At 56.5% G+C, this 16,211-nt stretch overlaps 1 protein-coding gene across 2 annotated transcripts in view; it reads right to left on the bottom strand.

The window, feature by feature from the left end:
* The window catches only part of SIM2 (SIM bHLH transcription factor 2), a 63,688-nt gene extending 49,260 nt beyond the window's left edge, over nucleotides 1–14,428 (bottom strand). The window contains exons 1-3 of one of the 2 annotated variants that reach the window (XM_076353858.1): nucleotides 13,394–14,428; nucleotides 3,959–4,041; nucleotides 912–1,001 (exon numbers count right to left, since the gene is read on the bottom strand). In XM_076353858.1, the coding sequence (XP_076209973.1) occupies nucleotides 912–1,001; nucleotides 3,959–4,041; nucleotides 13,394–13,568 (348 nt within the window). In that variant the 5' untranslated portion in view covers nucleotides 13,569–14,428. The remainder of the gene's footprint in view (nucleotides 1–911; nucleotides 1,002–3,958; nucleotides 4,042–13,393) is intronic. The other variant, XM_076353869.1, reaches the window with a different exon arrangement.
* Between the last annotated feature and the right edge of the window lie 1,783 nt (nucleotides 14,429–16,211).

Raw genomic sequence — 16,211 nt, 5'->3', positions numbered from 1 at the left:
CTTCATTTTAATTCCTTCTGCTATTAAGTCTTTATTTCACTTTATTTAACTCTAAGAAGTGTTTCAGCTGCAACTGGTTTTGAAGAAACAGTTCTATTTCTTGCAAGTGTCATCCAGGGCCCAGTGAAATTACTTAGGAGTTTTTCTATTGGACTTCAGCAAGCTTTAGGTCAGGTGCTACCAATGAATTTGTGTAATACATTTACACACAAAGGTATGGAAACTTGCACTCTGCAATAAATTCAGGCTATTTGCCCTTGTGCCTATCCCAAGAAGGCAAAAAATTAGAAATGTCCTTCTAAGAAAAAAAACAATAAAAAAACCCTTATACTTCTTGTGCAGAACAGTAGTAAACTGAGTTTTATGAGTTCTATCACAACCATATAAAACGCTTTACTGAAAAGACCACTGAGCTGGAAAAACTCAGGAAAAACTACCCTGAATTCCATGTGAACACTCATAAATCTGCCCCCCTTTTCTTTTTTTCCTAAAGCACATTTACCATAAAACTCATGTTCCACATCAGATTTCCTCTCTATTTCGTAGCAAGTCTCAATATCTTACACAATCTAAAACATATAGACTTGAATTCTAAACTTTATTTCAGACATATAGCGTTACCACACAGGCAATAGGTTTGGGTTTCAAGCTCTGTATGTATCTGCAATTTGCAATATCATATTATTTATTACCCTTCTTAAAGGTAACGAGGAGTAAAATACAATGAACAAGAAAAGATATAAAGACAGTCATGATGTGGTTGTAAGCAAAGGAAACCTGAATATTTAAGTAAGGCCATTTGTCAGAGAACAAAGTCGAAGCTTCAAATACCCCTAAAAACCAAGATACTAGTGTTAGGTTCCAAATCCAGTACCCGTATTTAACAGATAGACAGAATAAATCACTCATACCTGAGATAAGCCAAGATGTACAGATGCTGTTTCTGAGATGTACATTATTTTGCCATCTGATGCTACCACGAAGACAAAGCCATCCAAAGTCTGAAAAAGAGAAATACATAGGGTAAAAAGCAAGCACTCTGTTTAAACCATTTACAGTAAAAAAGATTTTGGAGGAAGATTGCTATCCAACTTCAACAGCAGCAAATAGCAAAATTTAAGGAACGGAAGCCTTTATCCGATGCTGTTCCTACAAACTCTATGACACACACACACATTGTGAAATCCAATTCATTCCCCCTACAGATGCTAGCTTTACTGCTTCACTTTAAGTTAACATTCTCCTGTTGATTCTGGTTATTTTAGTACTTAGTACAAATCCTGAGCTATGTGGTACTTAGGGGAAAGTCTAGTACTACGCAAGCCATTTTTTATGGTATAATTGGCAGACACAGCTTACCGCTATTTGCAATATACTTAATGATACCGTAAGCAATGCTTTAAATTTCTTTGACTATATTTTTAATAATGTCTTTCTGAACAGAGGGCTGTCTGCCATGTAACTATGCAAACGTAGGAAAAGAAAGTAAAATAAATCAGCATTCTATACTTTATCACACTTGAAGAGAGATGCTTATGCTCATTAAGCTATATCCCTACAGTTTGTGAATCTCGACTAATGGTAATATGTAATGCAAACCTGAGGTCCAATCCTACGAATTCTTATTGACAGGATATTGACTGGAAGGTAAATATTACTTGTGTGAGTAAAAACTGAAGTTTAATTAAGTCATATATCATTTGTATGAGAAAAAATAATATGATGCAAATGGTACAGGTTAGCCAAAACTGGCCACTATTTGGACATACAAACTATCAGTTTCAGGGTACCTTGATTCTTCAGTGCCCAATTCGAGGCATTTTTTCAAAAGTATCTGATATTCTCAGTCAAAAAGTATCCATTATCTCTAACCAGTTTAGGAAGCCTTGATCAACACATACATATGAACATGATTGGAAAATATATGTGGAATAGAAAAAAAAAATTTACAGTACACAGATAAAACAAACACCTATTTTAATTCATCTTTTAAGTTAGTGAACCAGGAGAGAAGCAATAAAATCCTGTATGCTTCATGTTCTTACAGTGCTGCCTCAATAAGAAAATATTCCAAATTATTCTCTGGCCTACTAACGATTCTACAGCATGTAATTGAAACCAGATTACTCTTTGCTTTTACTTTTTTTCTTTTTTGGAACATAAATTAAATGTTGTGGAAGTATTAAAATGGGAAATAAATTACTGCATCCTTAGCCATAACTTTGCTTTTAAACACTGTCATCTTGCAATTGGTCTGCCCAGTATCATAACTGAAACCATGCCAGTGCTTCCATTACTGCATTATATGGTGCAGTAGGTCTCTAACTTTCCTATACAGAAAAGCATACTGAAGCTGAAACTTCACACGCAAGGTATAAGAACCCTTAAAAAAGTTTACAGTAAATATGGGTTTATTAAAATCTTAAGCATTTATAATTCAGAAATAACTGAACTGTAAAATTAGTATTACGGGTGATTAGCATAGAACGTTACTTAATTTAATGCCAGACAAAATGTGAAATAGCTAACGTGGAGGAGGAGCAAGTGTAACAACGATTTTTATGCTATAACTAGATATGTATTTTCTGGGTAGACCAGTGATTCTGAAACAGCTGATAGGACGTCAGCTACTTAAACCAGAATTTTCAAGGCGAGAAACACCTCCACATGAGATAATCTTGAACTTTATCAATTTCCATTTACTGTAGGCGGTCAGTCACGCGTGCTTCAAATCCCTCTCCCGAAAGCGTGCTCTCTTTTCACTTCAGGAGAACGGAGGGTATTTTGCAGGGCGGCAGTAACAAGTAACTAACTGTGCACGGCATTTCAAACGTCGGACGACCTCGCACAGCTTCCCCAGCCGGCCCACCCTGCCGCCTCTTTACCTCCCCTCGAGCCTGCGGCTTGCCGGAGCCTGGGGAGAACGGCAACCGCCTGAGGGGGCTGCACACGGCCCGACGGCCGGCCGGCGCGCGAGGCGGGGGGCGGGCGTTGGGGCCAACGGCCGGGGCGCGAGGCGGGCGCTGGGGCCCCGGGGCCGGGGCTCGCCCCGAACGCCGCCGGCTGGCGGGGGCGAGGGTGGGCGAGGCCTCCCGACGACTCGGCGGGGGGCAGCGGCCACAGACCCCGAACAGGGTTCCTGTTGAGGTTTTTATCCCCAGCCCGAGCGAACAGTTAAAACAGCTCCAGCTCTGTGACCAGGAATTAACCTCCCACAATAAAAACGGCCGTTAAATGATTACGGTTTACTAGGTCTTTAAAATCGGGGGAGAAAAACCCTTGCTGTATTAAGTTCACATAGAAAAAAATGGAGCTAAACGTAATTATTTTTTTCTTAACCCCGGCTGGCACGCACGCCCCAGCTACGACTTCCTAAACTCTCCTACGCGGGGGGAATTCAGAGGAATTCCAGAGCAGATCAACGGGATTGTGAACAACGGTATTTTCAGGTGCTAACGTCCACGGGAGATCTAATCCAGATGTGCACCCCCGCCTCGGGAACCCTGCGTTCCCTCACGGGTTTCCCCTCCCGAGTCACCGGCGGAGAACGACGACCCCCGGTGTCCGGCACCCCTCCAGCCTAAACGCGCTGCCCCGTTGCCGCTCGCCGGGGGCTGCCCGCGGGACATCGCCAGCACCTCTGGGGCGTCTGATTATCGCTTTTACGGCTGGGAGACACTTTGCGTGCACGATGGGTGTCATGGTAAGCTGTTACTTCTACTAATATCAAAGGCGGGGAAAAAAAATAATTGAAGTGGCTGGTGTCTCGGTTTTTCTCCGCTCCCAGCCGGCGTGAGGCTCGGGAGTAAGAGGAAGGCTTCACCCAGGCTCCTCTCGCGGTGCGGCGGAGAGGAGGAAGAGGAGGAGGAGGAGGAGAAGGAGAGGCGGGAGGTTGATCACACCGCAACACCGGACTTGCGAAGCGCTGCGCGTACGAGAGGAGGAAGGCGTCCACTACCTGAAGCAAATGGGATCCGAGCTCCTTGGCCACGTTATCCAAGGGGCCTATCCTGCTCGGCTGTCCCCAGGCGTCGCCCAGACCTGCAAGGGAACCAAGGAGCTGGTTAGAGCGGGAAGCGGAGCCGGGCCCGCCCTGCCTCCCCGGCAGGACACGCGCTGCCCGCAACCCGCCCGCTCTCCCCCCTTCTCCCGCGGGGAGCGGGCCAGGCCGCGACGTGGGGGCTCAGGAGGTGGGAAAGGTTGAGTCCCTTCTACACACACGCGTGGGAAAGGAATTGCTCTTTTCCTGGAGGTCCCGGCAAGGGCACCTCCGCGGACGCACTTTCTCCCTCCCCGGAGAGCCGCCCGCCCTCCAGCACGCTCCCAGGGAGGCGCCTGCCCCAACCGCTTCCCCTCGCCCGCCATGCCGGCACCGTCCTGCCAGCAGCCCCGTGCCCGCCCCCCCTTCCTCCGCGGCCGGGATGAGGGAAGACTGGCCACACACTGGGACGAGCCGCCGTGGAAGCAGGCGCGGAGCGCCTGGCCTGCCCGCAGCCTTGCCAAGCACAGCCCAGGGCACTTGGCGCCCAGCGGGGGTTTCCCACACGGAAGGCACAACGAGCTGCGAGACACTCGCCTGCCTTCAGTTACTGCCCCGGCCACGCGTGCTCCCCGCGGGCCTGCCCGGCGCGGCCCCCCCGCCCCGCTGCCCTCCGCGCCTGCCGCCGGCCGGCGGGCTGGGCGGGAGCGTGGCTCGCGCGGGGGTGCCGGTGCCGACGACCCCCACGCTGGCCAAGGCGGGTCCCGGCCGGGGAGGGGGCTGGGGAGGTTAAAGAGGGCCGGAGCTCGGTCGGGGAGAAACTGCCCCGACGGCCTCTTCACCTGCGCACGGACGGGACCGAGCAATTTGCCGGCACGGTTGCACAGCTTCGCCCCCGTTCTCCCGCCCTCGCCCGCGGCCAGCCCGGCCCCGGCCGAGCTCCGACCCCGCTGACCCGACAGGCCCGACCCGGCCCGGCCGCTCCGCCCTAGCGCTGCCCGGGTGGCTGGGGGGAGCCCGTGCGCCCGGCACTGCCTTGGTGACAGCGAAAGGTTATTGATGGAGCTGTGTTGTGGGAGGCGAGGGGGGGGACTGGTCTGGGGTTTGTTTGTTTGTTTGTTTGTTTGTTTTTCATTTCCTCCATGCAAAGAAGGCTTGCACCAGCTCCCCGGTGGAGCTGAGACCACTACCCGTGCCAGCCGAAGAGCTGGAGACTCATGTCGGCACCTAATGGCAGGCTCTGCAGCGTGCCATTGCCCGCAAGAGCGCGGGGGGGGGGGGGGGGGGGGGGGGGGGGCGGAAAGGGGACGTGACCGCATCCATTTAATGCCTCCTTTTTGGAGAGAAAGGAGAGAAAAGAAGGCTTAAGCCCTCGGGGCTACAGCACCGCTTCTGAGAGGCCACAGAGCCCTAAGGGTGTTCCTGCCTGTGCTTCCCTGCAGTCGAGAGGCGCTGCGGAAGGGCCGGTGGCGGGTGAAAGGCGGGGACGCTCGGTGCCGCCAGCCCGGCGGTGCTGGCGGCCGGGGCGCGGCGACGCGGACTTCACAAGCGCCCTAGCTCGCTGCGGCGGGGGGCACCGGGGGTCCCCGGGGGTCCCGTCTGTAGCGTTTCGCGTGGGCTCACGCGCGTGCGATGGATGCACAGCCCTGCGCCCTTCAGCCCGGGCAGCCTTCAGTGTCGCTGCAAACTGATGTGCAGCCGTGAAACCGAGCGCCGCCTTTTCCTCCGGTGCCCTCTCACCGACCAGGTGCTTTCAAAGAAATCTCCCGCCGCAAGCTTGCGGGGGCAAAGGCCGCTGCAGCGGGAGCCCCGCTCGGCTCCGTTACGGGAGGGAGAAGAAGCTGACACCCAGGCGGAAAGCCCTGCCCTAAGCTCCGGCTTTGGAGCGTGTTTCTAAACGTCCCGCCTGAAGTCCTCCCGCATCCGCGCACCCTTTGGCCGAGTGTCCGCAGGTAGCCCTGGTCTAGAAACGATGGGAGCCTTCCTGCCCGCTCTCGGGGTGTCCCTTAGGGTGGACAGGATCTCCCACTAGAGGAACAGGGAGCGGCGGAGAGGACGCGCGGCGAAGCGCGGCTTTCCGCCGTGCCTCCCCCCGAGTTTCGCCTCCTCCCGGTGTCCCGGTGTCAGCGGAGCCTCGCCCCACGCCCCGCTCCGCGGGGCAAGCACAAAGGAGCCTGCGGTTCCCAGCGCCAGGCAGGGTACCCCGGGGGCCTTGGCCGGCCCCAACGCCTCCTTTCTGCCGTCGCAAGGCAGCAGCAGCAGCACCCAAGGTCAGTTCTAAGAAGAGGCGTCTGTCTCCCTGCCCGGTGTCTGCCGCTCCGGCTGCCCCAGCGGCTCTCTCCAAACCGCGCCGCAGAAGTGCACGGTGTGCGGCTGCGCTTTCTTGTGGGTAGGGGAAGGACACCTTCCCGTCGCCGAGACAAGTGTTTGGCCATGCATTGGGAAATTTGCTTCGAAGAACCAAACGAAAAGTCGCACTTTTCTACCGCCGTTTCCCAATTCGCAGTTTGGAGAAGGCTCCTAAACTTCCAGGGACCCGTCAAAATGTTCTTTCTCCTGAAACGCCGCTTCCCCTGGGGCGGAAAGTCTAAGGATCGCAGAGACATCCTGCAGTCTCTTTCCCGAGGCGGTAACAAATGCAAGCGATAGAGTCAGTACTGGTGCTGCGCGACTTGCCCTTATTTCGATTTACTAATCGCAAATCTCGAAACATGGGATTGTAACCCTACAAAGGGGGTTACGCACGGTGGTGTGAAAACTGTCCTGAAACGAGCCCTAACTTTCGGAAGGACGAAGCAGATTTACTCTTTGAGCCACTCACGAAGAAACTCTTCAAGAGCGAACCGTGTCTCTGCCGCACCCGTGCGTGGCAATCTGCTCCGTCCTGTCCATCACGGCCGGCCAGGTACGGTTTCACAGCATCCCCAAAATCTCCACTATTTTTGAGGTTCTTTCCTAACCCGGACTAAAAAAAAAAAAGTCACTTCCGCAGATTTGTTACCTTTAAATTTGTAAATTGGAGTTGCAATGGCGAACTCGCATCAAACGTAAACGCGTTTGGTGGATCAGCCTGGCATTCGTCTAAGCTTACTTTAAAGCCGATGATTTTATCATTTAATCCACCAGCAGATCGCTTTAAAGGTGGAAACGAAACGAATAAAACCTTACGTTTGATAAAGGACTAATGCCCATTAACTTGTCTTCCGAGAGATTTGCAAACGCGCAGCGTACGTCCTGTAAACATATGGATGCAATAGACTCAGACGAGCTGCTGCTGCCCCGCCAATAAATAACGCACGTTTTCACTCACTGGACTGGAGCGAGGCCAAAAGAGCTGCCGATACAAAGCGAGCGTTTCCTACATCGCTCAAACGCGGTGGGAGTTTGCTGGGGTGGCCCCGGCCGGGAAGGGGTCTCCGGCGGGGAAGGCTGCCCGCTCTCTGACCGGCTGTGCAGCCGGTGCGTTGCCGGACGGCTCATTTCGAAGGAAACATTTAAAAATGGCCCAGTGCAGCACGAATTACCTGCGACGCTGGCCCAGAGAGCGATTTCCCTCCGAGCGAGCGAGCAGCTGGCACATCCTTCCTGCAAATGCTGGGGACACCCGTGGGGGTGGCCTGTCCCCTGGGGGCAGCCCCTTTGCCGTGCTAGAGGGTAGCGGATCGCCTACAGTCAGCGGCTCGGGACGACTCCGGGCGCTGCCGGTAGCGTAAAGCCGGGAAAGCCGGAACCGGGCTCAGCGGCAGAGCCCGCCCCGGCGGGCAGGAGCTGGCACGGCGAAGCTGGCCTGCGGGGGGGCCGACTCGGCGGCCCCAGGCGCAACCTCCTCTTTCCTGGCATCCCGCCGTCGGCAAACATGGATGACAAAAGCCCTTCTCCTTGTTTACCCGCCATTTACTGGTGTCTGTAACGACCGCCGGTCCCGTCCCCACCGGGACCGGGACCGGGACCGGGACCGGGACCGGGACCGGGACCGGGACCGGGACCGTTCTGGGAGGGCAGGACGGGCACAGCGGGATGCCTGGCAGGCAACGCTAAGGGGGAAATAACCGCCCTAATGGCAGTTGTGCTCGCCAACACCTCCCTGGGCACCGGGCGGCAGGTTCGGCTCCAACAACGGCGGCCCAGGGACAGAGAGGGGGTTTTGCACAGGCACCCCAAAGTACGTGCTATTTTACCGCTGAAAGACGTGGGGGTTTTCATACGAAGGCGTCCTCCTCCCTTCGGCAAAGCCGGGCACGCTTCCCTCCCCGCCGCCTTTTGACATCTCTGGCTGTTTTTTCAAAGTACCTCAACATTCACTTTGTACCGTTTCCCAGTTTCCAGGGAGGGGGGATGAGTTAAACTGTAATAAGATCTAGGAATATCTGGGAACAACTCCCACCTCTGCTCTCCAAATATATAAATTCGTACACACACGCACACACACGAAAGCCCGGTAGCTTTTCTGCCTGGGATTCTGCTAAAAGAATTACTTAGCGACGTATTATGTTAAGTATCGGATTGCCCTGTAACTTTGAGTGTTTCCTTTGTGTCTACTGTATTGTTCCCCGGCTCCCCCGGAGCGCACGGTCCCCCCGCGTTATTCAATAGCCATCCTTCACAAGGAACCTGGGTCAACTACAACCGCCGGGATTTTCAGCGCCGCCTCTCCTGGGGGATTTTTCCCCAGCGCGGTTGTGCTTCCCTCGGCCGGGACAGCAACAGGGAAATTACCGGGGGGGCGGCGAGCTGCCAGCCCCGGCACCCGCCAGGGACGGGGCGGGGGCGGCCCCTGCCCTCCGTCTGGCTTCGGCTCCCTCGTTCAGGCGAGGCCCAGGGTTGGATGGGGAGGGAGTGGCCTGTCAGCCCGTGAGGCGGGGGAGACAGCGCGGCTCTGGGCGAGGGGCAGAGCTGACACCTTGCCCCAAGCTCCGTCTGCAGCGGGGGGGCGAGGTATCCCAGCCCCGACGGCACAGAGGATCGCACCGCTTGACGGGCGGGTCCGAGGGGCCGGGACGGGTCTGGAGCCGACGGGGAGGCCCCGGCCCCGGCGGGGGTAACCTCTGCTCGGGGTGGGGGGCTCCCACACCGGGGTCGCTTTGGGAAGGAGCAGGGCTGCGTTAGCTTAACTTCGGCAGGGATGTGCCGGCCCGCCCGCCTCCTCTCTGCGGGCTTCAGCGTCACCGGCTGGAAAGGCGGCCGAGGGCCGGGCGGTGGGAGTGACGAACGTGAAGATCAAGAGTTTAAAAAAAAAAAAAAAAAAGAAAGGAAAAAAAGCCAAGTCCCAGAGGAAAAAACCAACAAAACAGCCCTCCGAGACAGCCAGACAAACCCAAACCCGGCTCTTCCCGGCGAGCCAGAAACACCAGGTCGTGCTAACAGGCCCGAAAGCGGGCGCACGGCAAAGAGCGAGGTCCCGGGCAGAGCCACAGCTACCACGGCAGTGACCCCCGCCCTCCCTCCCCGCCGGGCGAGAGAGGCCGGAGCGACCCCGCCGCCGCCGCCGCCCGTCCCCGCACCGAGGGGCTGCCGGTTCCCGCCGCCTGGGAACCGCCGCGCAGCTCCAGGGAAGCCCTAATAGCACTTTTGTTTTAGTAAGACCCTTAATGCCACTATTAGCGGTTATTACAATAAAGGCACGGTTTCGTAGAGGGATTACTCACGCCGCCGGCTGGGGCTTCATTTATTTATTTAATTCATTAATGAACCTCTTCCGAGTGCGTATGAAAATTAGCTGAAATAGCTGCAATTCGTCTTGATTTTCTTGAAATATACATTCACGGCCAGGTTTAAATAGGGACCGAAAACTCTGTATCCTCCTGGTAATTTCTATTGTCTGCGCCTCAGAACAAGGAGCAGGTCTAAGGTCTACCGCTGAGTCATTTTATTCAGATTATTTTGTATAGCGTACATGATCTTTTGGGTCACTTATTAATTAGCTCGTTCCCATCCGATTTAAACACCCAGAAACGTGCAGTTTTATAGTCAGTTTTGGAAACTGCGTCGGGGATGGGGGAGGGACAGGGTCACAATTTAACCGGTCTGCCATAACCGGGGGGCAGAGAATTGCGGTTTTTAAACGCAATTTCTTCTCGCGTCTCTTTCTTTCATTTGCTCATTTTTAGGAAAAAAAAAAATACTGACAGTCAGGACAGAAGAAGTCCCGTGGTGTATTTTTGTTCTACAGTAATAAATGCCTTGGCAAAAAATCAAAACACAAGAGAAGACGATGTTACAGAGCAGGAGCGCGGGGGAGGCTGTACGTTGCTGTCTCCTGGACTTTAATTCATGAATCTGAAGGTCAGAGCGAAACCGCACGGCAAAATCTGTGATATCGGAGCACGAAATTGTACCTTCCAGGGATTGCACTTTGAGGGCAGAACGGAGCTGGAATATAAATCTCCTTTCACTCTCACTTCTTTGAGCCTGATCGGGCACCTTCGTGGGGGGATCTAGAAGTTTAGTCCAAAATGCGCATCTTCGGGAAAACCCTGGCCGGGGTGAGCAGGGAGAGACCTGTCTGAACCCCCTTACAAGCCCTGTCGAAGCGCTGGACCAGACACCTTGGTGAGGGTCCCAAACTTTGCCTAAACTATGTGTCAGCTCGCTCTGGAAATAAAGCGGGTGGGGGAAGCCATCCACCGGAGTTTTTAAAAACACAGCCCTCTCTCTCTCTTCCCCTCCAGTCTAGACAGAGCTGGAAGCCAGTTTTATAGCTGGACAACATTTCTGATCACGCCGGCTGTGGCTACCCCGGGCCTAGCACGCACGCTGCAGGCGTCTCAGGCCTGTCCGCCCCCCGCCACCGCGCACTGCAAGAAGTAAACTCCCTTGAGCCTTACGGGGGTGATGCCTCGGTGCCGGCCACGGCGGCCGGGACGGCCCGGGGCGCTGGACCCGCGGCGGCAGCCGCTTCGGGGACGACTCCCGGCGGAGTGCGGGCGGCGCGGCTCCCACTGCCCCGGGAGCAGAGGCCGGCGGGTGGCGAGGGGGCCTGTTATGTGCCCGCCTCTATTTCAAGCCCCAGGACCTCGGACGTGGGTTCCCCCCACCCATGGGGTCCAGCATGCTCGAAGGGGCGCTTTCCCCAGGTCTTGCTGCCCACAGGATTAAGATGCCGTGCCGGGCAGCCCTCTCGGGCTGTTGGGCTTCCCCCCCCACACACCTCCCAGTAAAGCCAACTGTAAACTACCAGCCGGGTGGGGAGGGGGGAGAGACCCCCCTCCCCTCCTTCCGTACACAAATCCCGAGGGAAAGGGAAGAGAGAGGCAATGCAGGACGGTGTGCCATCGAGCAGCCCCCCCCCGCCCGCCACCAAACGCCCTACTGCAGCCGGCGGGGGAGCGGGCACTGCCCGCGGCCGCCTCTCTCCGGCTCCCCCCTCTGCCCTCTACCCTCCCAGGCACTAAACGCACGGCTCGGGGACCGGAGGCGGTTATTCCCCCGGCCTGTCATCCCTGGATGCAAAGCTTTGGTTTTAAACGTATTTCCATCCGTACTTAAGAGGACGAAAGATCAGGAATTCGCTGTACGCATTTAAACGTTGCTCTTGATAAGCAGAGTGTGCGGAAGCGCACGCCCGGCCTGTTTAAGGAAGACAGACGCATAAAACGCACCCGAGCTGTGGGTATAAACCTGCTCTCAGGGTCGTCTTGTAGCTCTTGAGGATCAGTAGGGCTGGAAAAGCAGGGACACATTCAGCAGCATCTCGAAACGTGCCACTTTTCTTCCCTCCTAAATCAAAGCCATTCGGGGGCATGTTCCCCAGCAAGGGCCGGCGAGCGGCCCCCCGAAATTACGACGCGCTATTTCTCATCGGGAAATTTTCCCGATGGGGGATAATGGCTGGAAATTGCAGCGGAGCAGCGACTCGCTTCCCCTTGCTCCGCTAACTCGGCGTGCTTCGGGAGCACACGCTAAAGGAGCCCTGGCTTTCCGTAGCACTGCTAGTATTTGCTCTCGAAATTACTGAATTAGATGGCCATAACGGTAAGCTTTTCTCGGTTTGGGAGTGTTTTTTTTTCCGCCCCCCCCCCCCTCTATTTTATTTTATTTTTTATTTTCAGGCTTTTAGTAAAGCTCCTTAGAAACCGCGACGGAGAGCAGACCTTCCAGTCCGGAATTTGATAATTCCTTCGCCGCCCCTCCCCCCTTCCGCCCGTCCGGAGAGGCACAAACAAATGACAAAGGGGGGAGCTGGGCTTTATTTAGCCACCCGCGGACACTAACCGGCATTTCGTTTCACGCCTCCCATCAGCTCAGCGGCGGCACGGAAAGGACGGGCGGCCGACGGCTCCCCATGGGTGCCGGCCGGCTGCCTCCCCTCGCTCAAAGCGGCCCCAACCTTGCGTCCTTTCGGCGCTTGGGGTGTAGGTGCGAGGATGGCCGGGGGGGTGTTTTTTACCAAACCCCGGGGGAAGGAGAGAGCGGTGTCAGGCCTCGTTGTTGCGTGTCTCCGAGAAGAGCTGCAGGAGCCACCGACGCTCACCGCCCCGCGCGGCCCCGGCCCCGCACGGCCCCGGCCGGGGGACAGAGGGGTCCCGGCCCCGCTCGGCGGCAGGTTGGGCTCGGACTGATCCTCCCCGCTCCTCCCGGCCCCAGGAGAAGGCGGAGGGCCTCGCTGCGAAGCCGCCGCGCCTTATTTCCCAGCCTGCTTCCCTACCTCCAGAAAACTCCAACCAAAACAGAAAAATAATAACACCTACACTATTATTTTTCCCCCAAGGCCGTGCCTGGGCACCGGCAGGAGCGCCGTGCCGAGGGGCCTCCCCCCGGGGGCCGAGGCGGTTGCCTTCCGGGGCCGCGGACGAGCGGAGCCCGCTCTCTTCGGGACGGTCCCCCCCGAGCAGAGGGAGCTGAACCCTCTGCTGAACGGGCAGCAAAGGAGGAGGGGGGAGAAGGGGGAGATTAGCCGGCCGGCTCTGCCCCTCTGCCGCCGCCGGCCGGGCTGCCCGTCCCCGCTCCACCGCCAGCCCGGCGCAGCCGCCGGCCGGGGTCACCGCTCAGCCCGCAACCCCGGGCGCGGCTCCCGGGGGGCTCGTCTTCCTACGCGCGGCCGCGGCGAGCTGTTTTCGTGTTTAGGCCTCACAGGACCAGAGCTGCTACTTGCAGCCCGCCCTTCGCACGCCACCCCCGCGGCAAGCCTTGGCTTTCGGGCAGCCCAGCGCTGTCTCCTCTTCCCAGGCAAGCGGGCTTCTTTCCACCCCCGGCGGCTTTCCCCTCGCTCGCCCCTCGTTTGCCACCCGGGGCTGGGACCCCTGCAAACAACCCCCCTTCCTCCCAGTAGGTAGAAGCGATGCGGGCTCGTCTCGGGGTATGTGCCCCCCTCTCCCAACCCCCCCTCCCCCCCCTTTCGGACCGCAGTGCTGCCCCGTCCCTCCCGGGCCGGGCGGGAGGCGGACGGCCCCTCCCGGGGAGCCCCGGGGTGGTTACCTTCGGGGAAGACGGCTCGCATTTTCAGGTAGCTGGTGGTGAGGCGGATGATGGACGCCTTGTCCAGCTGGGAGGTGATGGCCGAGGGCAGCGGCAGGAGTTTGGCCAGTTCGTAGAATTCTCCATTTTCTTTTTCCCGTCTAGTCTTTGCCGCGTTCTTGGATTTTTCCTTCATCGCGACTACTGCAAGGCGAAGATGACACTGGCATATTAGACCCGATTCTTCTGAATTGCAGGGGGCATGGATTTCGGCTTCAGAGTTAGTATTTTCGTTTAAGGAAGGGAGGGAGGGAATTCACCCAAATCAAATAAAATAATAATAATAAAAAAACCAATAAAAAGGGGAGAAAAAAGGGGAAAAGGGGAGGGAAAAAAAGCCAAACCAACCAAACAAAAACAACACCAACAGAAATGGTGCGAGGAGGGGGGAGGCGATCTCTGAGCCACAACCACGACAGGCAAGCCGCTCGGGAGAAGGCAGTTCTGCTCTGACCCTTCAATATCTAGCGCTTCGAAAGCGAGACTGAAAGACCTACACGAACCACGGTCCTCCGCCTGCAGCTGGAATCGGATCTTCTCCACAACAGGGAGCAAAGCACTGGGTTCCCCTCACTGAAGGATTTCTTCTACTCAATCCTTCCCCGTCCAAAAATAATAATAAAAAATATTAAAAATAGAGCGTCCACGCAAGAAATCATTGGGCTAAGCAGGCTGGACCATTTTTAGACACTTTGTCTCTTGAAAAAAAAAAACCAAAAAAAAAAAGAAAAAGAAAGACCGCGCTGCTCGTTTAACGAAGTGCAAAATGATCTGGTCCCGCAGCCCGAGATGCCGAGGAGACGACGAGACGGCAAGGCGGCCCCCCGCTAAACGAAAGTCAAAGCCGGTGCGGAGGGAGCTGATGGCTGGGGCGCTCCGAAATCACAAGCTCGCATTTCCTTCAGACGCTTCCCTCTCGGCCGGCTCTCGGCGGGCGGCGGCTGGTCTTGCGGCAGAAAGACGCTTTCCCCCGTCCCCGAGGGGCTGCTTCAGCGCCGGGGCGCGGGGGCCGCCGAGCCCCGCGGGGCGGCGGCGGGGCTGGGCTGGCGGCGGGGCTGCGGGCACGGGGGGCTGCTGGCCGCGGGGCTGCTCCCGCCGCTCCGGCCGCTGCGCCCAGCTCCAAATGTGGTTCTCGTGCGGAGTCAAATTAAAGGATCCGTTTTCCTCGGGACCAGTGCCACTTCAGCGTTGTCTCTTTCCAAACAAGTCCGAGCGCTGGCAAAGGCGCGGGTTTGATTTTGTTGGATTTATTTATTGGGTTTTTTTGCCCTCCTTTTAAAGAAAAAGAATTTGCAAGATCAGGAATTGTTTCTTTTTATTATTATTATTTGTGACGTATTTAAAGAGCGAAGCGGTGGCTCTTTCGCATAGACGTGCCTTTCAAAGGCGAAGGGAGGGTTTGCTACATTCACCTCCCGCAAGGAGCAGCGATCCTCACCATACAGCAAAGATCGAAGGTAAAATTCCCCTCCTCTCCGAAATCCTAGCCGCCACGCTCCTTGCCCGAAAGCACCGATATCTCCGCTTTTTTTTTTCTTTCCCTTTTTCTTTTTTTTCTTTTTTTTTTTTTTTTTCAGGGGCAGAAGGAGCTCTGAAGTGGACCCCTCGGTTAATTCTTTAGCAAAGGCTGCAGAAAGCCAGGAAAGCCTCAAGAGGGGAGGGGATAATGTATCCGTGACGTGTCCTCCCGCGCAGCGCCCTCCGAGGGACCCAAATACAGAGGAGCCAGAAAAGAGCCGCAATTAGCACTTGCGATGGGACGGGAGGCCGGGGCGGGGGGAGCCGGGGGCGGGGGCGGTTTGCTGTGGCAGCCCGAGCCCACTCCCCCCGACCTCCCTAAGCGGCCGCGGAGCGCCGGCGGAGACCCGCGGTCTCCTTGCCCCATAACCTGCTGTCGCTCACGTACGCGCTCGGTGCACCGGCCGTGACCCCGCGGCGCCGGGGGGGGGGGGCTCGTACCCCCAACAGGCAGCCGGCTGCCGGAGGGGGGCCGGGGCACGGGCATGCGTGGGGCCGCGACACGCGCGGGCCCTCCTTCACCAGACCCACTGCGCCACCATTAATTCAGCCGAGCACTTTGCCCTCTTGTTTTTGCACTGGGTAAAAGGGGGAAAATGTACCTGCATACGCATACATACGTGTGTGTGTGTGTATCATATGTACACATGCATACGTATATATAGCACACATTTGTACTTTTTATACACATTATATATATTTTGCATATACATTACACGTGTGTGTATGTATATACACGTACACAACCGAGTACGTTTACAAAGGCGCACACACACATATATATTTATACACGGCCTCCCGCACTGCTGGGTGCGGGGAGAGAGGAAGCGCGGGGCCGAGCTCCGGGGGGGGCGGCGGGCGCTGCCGAGGGTCCCCGCTGCCCCGCTGCCCTCCCCGTCGATGCCGTGCCGGCAGCCGCTGCTCGTCAGCTCCCGACGTGACTCTCCGTTGCCCGGCGGACCGCCGAAGAAGCGGCTCCCCAGGGAGAAGGTGAAGAAACTCCCCGAGCGCCCGGGCTTTGTCGGCGCCCCCCGGACCCCCCCATCCAGGCGGCGGAGACCCGGCGGTGGCCCCACGCACCCCGGCGTGGGCAGAGCCGGGCGACACGGCGCTCACAGGGCTGTAATTGCAGGGCTCGGGGCCGGCTTTTGCAGAGGTTGTCACAGCAGCCGCTAAAACGAGAGCGACGCCCGGGTCCCCCCCCTCCCCTCCAGGTCCTCCCGTCCAGAGCGACAGGATTAAGCCGGGCCCAGACAAGATC

The sequence above is a fragment of the Aptenodytes patagonicus genome, chromosome 1 (genome assembly GCF_965638725.1).
Source record: "Aptenodytes patagonicus chromosome 1, bAptPat1.pri.cur, whole genome shotgun sequence".
Lineage (NCBI taxonomy): Eukaryota > Metazoa > Chordata > Aves > Sphenisciformes > Spheniscidae > Aptenodytes > Aptenodytes patagonicus.
Note: the sequence above shows the minus strand (reverse complement) of the source record. Positions and strands in the feature narration are given on the sequence as shown.